Source organism: Hyperolius riggenbachi, chromosome 6 (assembly GCF_040937935.1).
Source record: "Hyperolius riggenbachi isolate aHypRig1 chromosome 6, aHypRig1.pri, whole genome shotgun sequence".
Classification (NCBI taxonomy): domain Eukaryota; kingdom Metazoa; phylum Chordata; class Amphibia; order Anura; family Hyperoliidae; genus Hyperolius; species Hyperolius riggenbachi.
In genome coordinates this window covers 311,819,157-311,825,156 of record NC_090651.1, presented here as the reverse complement: position 1 = coordinate 311,825,156, position 6,000 = coordinate 311,819,157, and the positions used below count along the sequence as shown (strand labels likewise).

The window sequence follows — 6,000 nt, the reverse complement described above, 5'->3', positions numbered from 1 at the left end:
ATGCGGACTCATCAAGCAGGCTGCATAAGAAACAACTTACCGTATTTTTCGGACTATAAGACGCTCCGGACTATAAGACGCACCTAGATTTAGAGGGCAAAAACCAGGAAAAATAAAAAAAATACTAAATCTAGGTGCCTCCATGGTCCAGGAGTCTCCTATAGACCTTTAACCTCCCCCTAAGATGTTTCTATCTAAGTTATACTGCCCAGCTACACTAACCACTTCTGCCCCACCAACTACACTAACAACTAACTGATACCTCACCCCCAGCTACACTATACTTCACTAACCACTAATGTATCCTCCCACCCAGCTACACTATACTTCACTAACCACTGATGTATCCCCCACCCATGTACACTATACTTCACTAACCACTGATGTATCCCCCCACCCAGCTACACTATACTTCACTAACCACTGATGTATCCCCCCCACCCAGCTACACTATACTACACTTCACAAAGCCCTGTCACCTCCCCCCCCCCTCGAACCTAGCTACACTAATTAACCATTACTATTAAACTAAAAGCTCACCCATAATGAGGAGGTTCGTGGCAGCAGAGTTATCCGGAGGTGTTCCAGCATAGCAGCAGCTGCTGCAATCTGTATGCCGGTGTCCATCATCTTGTACCCCGAGCGGCGGTACAATAACTGCTTCCTTATTGGTGCCCTCTGATGACCTGCGTCGCACGTGCGCCGGGGTCATGTGGCGAGCCAATAAGGAAGCAGTTCAGAGGTCTCTGCCGGACGCTGATAGTAACGTGGCTGAAGATGTCCTGCTGTGCCTGTATTACAATGACGCGCGGCTGATGCGGGGCAGAAGAGGCGCAATGCATAAGCAATCTTATTAGCACTTACAATCATGCCACCCGGGGAGTTATCTCAGATTACGCTGCTGCTGGAGCCGCTCGGGGGACAAGCCGCAGATGCACATAGGCATTGCAGATGATTGCAGCGGCTGCTGCTATGCCACCCAGGGAGATGTACAGTTGATCCCACTGCCGCCGCTCGCGGTACAAGATGATGGACACCGGCATACAGATTGCAGCAGCTGCTGCTATGCTGGAACACCTCCGGATAACTCTGCTGCTGCTGACACAGTGCCCGCCCAGACAGGTAAATTGTTACATTTGGACTATAAGACGCAGCAACTTTTTCGAGAAAAAGTGCGTCTTATAGTCCGAAAAATACGGTACATAGTGCAAATTAACTTGTATTTAAATATGTGAAAGGTCTCCTCTCTGCATCAGAGTTCTGGGTTTACAGCTTTGCAAACATTTGTGATATATTTTAGTCTTGTTTGTGACAGACATAGAAGTAATCTGGTCTGCGTGTGTATGTTGGGGTGGGGGAGCAGGTGATGGCTTACTCTTACAGCAAGTCTGAAAAAAAAAACCTCACTGTACTTCAGTCAGGAATATTACTAGTCGCAGACTACTGATTGGGGCGAAGTTTAATTATGGGTTGAAGTTCCTCTTTAAAGGGGAACTGAAGTAAGTGGTATACGGAGGCTGCCATATTTATTTCCTTTTAATCAATACTAGTTGCCTGGCAGCCCTGCTGGTCTATTTCTCTGCAGTAGTATCTGAATAACACCAGAAACAAGCATGCAGCTAGTCTTGTCAGATCTGAATTTAAAGTCTGAAACACCTGATCTGCTGCATGCTTGTTCAGAATCTATGGCTAATAGTAATAGAGGCAGAGGATCAGCAGAATAGCCCGGCAACTGGTATTGCTTAAAAGGAAATAAACATGGCAGCCTCCATGTACCTCTCTCTTCAGTTCCCCTTTAAAGTCTAGCTCCAGAAAAAGATTTTGTCTTTAAATACTGCAGAAAGGGGTCTGAATGCTATGGCCGTCTGTGTGACCCTTTGGGAGAATTTTCCCTGCTTCCTCTCTGAACAGGAAGTGGATAAATCTCTGTGGTAGGAACAAGGAGAGCAACCAATAAATGATTATGTTTATTTTTACTGTAGCAGGGAAGGCTCAGTATGAACCTCAGTTTTTCCAAGTTTATGTTGGATAATCTGAGCCTCTGGACCCAACAAGTTCCTCAGTAAGGCCTGAGATTCCCAGAGAAACAGAAGTGAAAGAAAATCACCCAAACTGTAACAGACAGCAATAAAAGACCCCAGAGCTTGTAAGATATTTACACGCCATATGAAACTAAATTTCCTCCCTGGGAAGGCACATAGCAGTAACAGTGTGACAAAGATTGTAACCCTGACCCACACAACAAGATTGTAATCCTGACTTGAGTTTGGCTAAACAAGGTATAGGCGTGTTCATTTAGCATTGGCTTGGAAGTTTCCTAACAGATTTAAGGTGATATGCAAAAGCGGATTTGGTGTTTTAAACAGAGATGAAGATAAGTCTTGCAGAGTAAATCAGGTCTATGATGTAAAATAGTAGATTTAGAGCTGACAAAACAGCAACAGCCACCAAGTTATCCCATGAGCACTGGCCATACTTCGCACTTCCACAGGTTCTTGACCTGCTTGTTGTACCGCCATACTTTGAATCAAACTGGAAAATGGGCCAGACGATCACAGCAGAAATGTAGAGCAGAACAGCTAAGAGCACATAAGCACTGAGGAACCTTTCGAAAGTGCAAGGCAACCAGCTTGTGCATTCTCCAACACACAAAATGATGACCAAAACCGACAGGATGAAACAGATGCAGTAAACAGCCAAGCACCATTTCAGGGCATCATGTTTGTCGTACTGAGGTGGGTCAGAAATTAAAACAAAGATGATGCAGGCAATGTAACTTTCAATAACTTTCAGAAGGCCAGGAACAGTAGCCATGTAGCCAGTAACTTCTCCTGGATGAGCACGGGTTATGGACACCTCAATGATATAGGCCAATGTGGTGAGGCTGGAGAAGAGCGTTGCCACAATTTCATAAGTGCGTCTTTCACTGCTGTAGCTCCGGTCCTCCAGGAAGTACACTGGGTAGATAATAGAGGCCGACAGACAAAGCAAGACGGCAAACATCGCAAAGGTGATAGGGAAATTCTTCCATGACACCGGCATTCTGTTCTGTATTCCGGCAACCTCCACGATGAGTATAATGATGGTGACAACAAAGCAGAAGCACCAGGAGAACATACACCAGTCGCCAGTCCGACCATGCCATATACCGTTATGGACAACTAAACTGAATGTAACACAGGCGAAGATGGCTGCTAGAATCCGTACAATCCCAACAGGAGTCTTCAAGAGGTGGGTGTTACCCTCCACAATTTTTCTGCGTTGGACCGGCATGGTTGATGATGTACCTTTTAAGAAACAAGAAAAAAGGAAGGCAACCATTAAAATATATATACCATAACAAACAAAACTTTTTCAAACAGGACATCGTAAAGATAACTTACAACCATTCATCATGGCAAGTATCATGGTTTGGGGTCAAGTTTATTCTAAACTTGATTTATTAAAGAGGAATGTAACCCTGCATTTCAACTTTGCTCTAAAACATTATTTACAGCATATTATATGCAAAAAGCATTTTTTTTTTTTTACTAGACCAGCATTGGAAGGGTTAAACACAGAGGTTTAAAGTTCCGTGGAGAGATATGCAGAAGTTCAGATTGTTACATTTTTTTTAGTTAAATGTATCTATTGAGAAATGTTACACACTCTTTGGCTGTCCCCTAGCTCCTGAGAGAGAGAGTCACATTCAACACTTAGATACATTTATGTAAACAAAATGTATCTTTGTCAGCTTCCGATGCTTCTGTAGAAATCTCCAGGAACTTTAAAGCCCTGTGTAACCCTTCCAATGCTGGTCTAGTAAAAAAAAAAATGCTGGTTGCATATAATATACTGTAAATAATGTTTTAGAGCAAAGTTGAAATGCAGGGTTATATTCCGCTTTAAGAAAACAATGGCTGCATGCCCTGAGACACGTGACACTAATGTACAGCTTAGTAAGCCTGATACAGTAGCTCTGCCTGCTTTTACTCTGCACGTCACAGACAAGCCAATACTCACCGCCAAATATGTGATCTTCCATGAATTAGAATTAAATTGTGTTGAAGACCTACCAGAAAGTCAAAAAACTGTCGCCAAAGTCTAAAATGAACATTCCACCTTACTCAGTGTAAAATGATATCTGATAGCTGGGTGATGCATTAATTTAAGGTTGGCCATACATCTAGCAACTTAGCAGCAGATCGACCATACAATTCATCGAATCAGATGAAAATTGGTGCCGCCAAGTGCTTGCCCGATCGACGATGCATCCAATTTCGCGCTGAGTATATCGATCAGATGCTGTAAGATGTTGGGCTGTCGTGGTCAAGCGGTGGCAATGGCGAACACGACAAAACTCCCGATACTGTTCCCCCAGTGTATACATTTTCATGTATGGGTGCATTTATACATTATGTGTCCGCACACAGGGGACAGGTCTGCAATCCTTGCGGCGATAGGGAAGCCAGCTGCCCAATGTTTTACATTGGCACAAGGTGGAGCGGACATGCAATAGGGAGCGGACGCACAGGGGAGAAGACCACCAGCAGCGTTACACAGGAGACAGATCCCGGAAGCCATGCGGTATGTGATCCGGCTGTCTGAACTGTTACACTTGTGCAGGGGGATTAGAGATGCGGGGCAGAGAGCGGGCACCCACCTGGCACCAGGGAATGGCAACACAGGAGGACACCTAAAGGGACACAGAAGGACACCTAAAGGGACACATGGAGGACACATAAGGGACACAGGAGGAGACATGGGTACACAGGAGGCCACATAAGGGACACAGGTGGACACCATTTGGGGAGAACATGTACAAGACGCTCCTGGAACATGGACGCACCAGGTTTAGTATGCATATTTTTTTTCCCTAGTTTGTGCCCTCTACTCCTGGGGGCGTCTTATACGCCGGAAAATACGGTAGTTCAAAGGTCATATAGCAGCCAGTCTGATTGCTGGCCAAGGAGTCGGGGGCCACTATACTCGTGCAGGATTCTCGGCAGAGGTGTTCGTCAGACGCCTCAACCAAGTTTCAGCGAGCCTGTGTACAAAGCTTTGGGATTGCACGAAGCATAAAGCAAAGGATTAGTGTTAAGCTAGGGGTTATGAAATCAGAGAAAGTTTAAACAATATAAGATCAGCGTAACTGGTCTTTGCCAATATCCAGGGTCCCACTATCAAGCTCAGAATTACTATATCTGCCCCTTTTAGACCTCCCAGAGTCTACTCTATGTATGAATGTCATTTATTAGGTTTACATTTAAAGTGGATCCGAGATGAACTTTTACTCATTGCATAATTGTGTTCCTTTCCTATAGTTTATAGGGCATTCCTCAAGCCAAATACTTTTTTTTGTTTTTTAATTCCCTATAAACGAAATAAGCCCCACTCACAGTTTTCAGAGTGCCTTGGCAGTAGCAAGGGCTCATGGGAGCTCAGTCTGGGCAGGAGGAGGGGGAGGTATTACTAGCCAGAGATTTCAGAGGCAGGGGGGAGGAGGGGGGGGGGGGATTAGGTTTTTTTCAGTCAGAGTGCTGATGGTGCAGATAAGCCTGTCTCTGTAATGTTTACAAACAACATGGCTGCTGTCATTGTATCACAGGAAGAAATAATCATATTCTATTAAAGCAGTATGCAGACAGATTTGCTGTTTAAACCATCTAAATCAGGCATGGGCAAACTTGGCCCCCCCCAGCTGTTACGGAACTACAAGTCCCACAATGCATTGCAGGAGTCTGACAGCCACAGTCATGACTCAAAGGCAAATGCATTGTGGGACTTGTAGTTCCATAACAGCTGGAGAGCCAAGTTTGCCCATGCCTGATCTAAACTGTACATAAGCTATATAGCCAAGTTACTTGTTATAGTTACAGACTAACCAGCAAGCTCATGGTGACTCAGAACTCATTGGAGTGTGTAAGGGACTACAATGGTCCTAAAAGCCCCCTTACTAAGATGTTAAGAAAAACAAAAGTTTGCTTTCCTAAAACAGAAAGAATTTGCGATAATTCAGGT

At 44.5% G+C, this 6,000-nt stretch overlaps 1 protein-coding gene across 3 annotated transcripts in view; it reads right to left on the bottom strand.

Moving 5' to 3' along the window:
- Positions 1-487: 487 nt before the first annotated feature.
- Positions 488-6,000, bottom strand: part of MYADM (myeloid associated differentiation marker) — a 65,419-nt gene continuing 59,906 nt past the window's right edge. For all 3 annotated transcript variants that reach the window (XM_068242979.1, XM_068242981.1, XM_068242982.1), the window contains one exon: positions 488-3,287. In XM_068242979.1, coding sequence (XP_068099080.1) covers positions 2,359-3,287 — 929 coding nt within the window. In that variant the 3' untranslated portion in view covers positions 488-2,358. The remainder of the gene's footprint in view (positions 3,288-6,000) is intronic.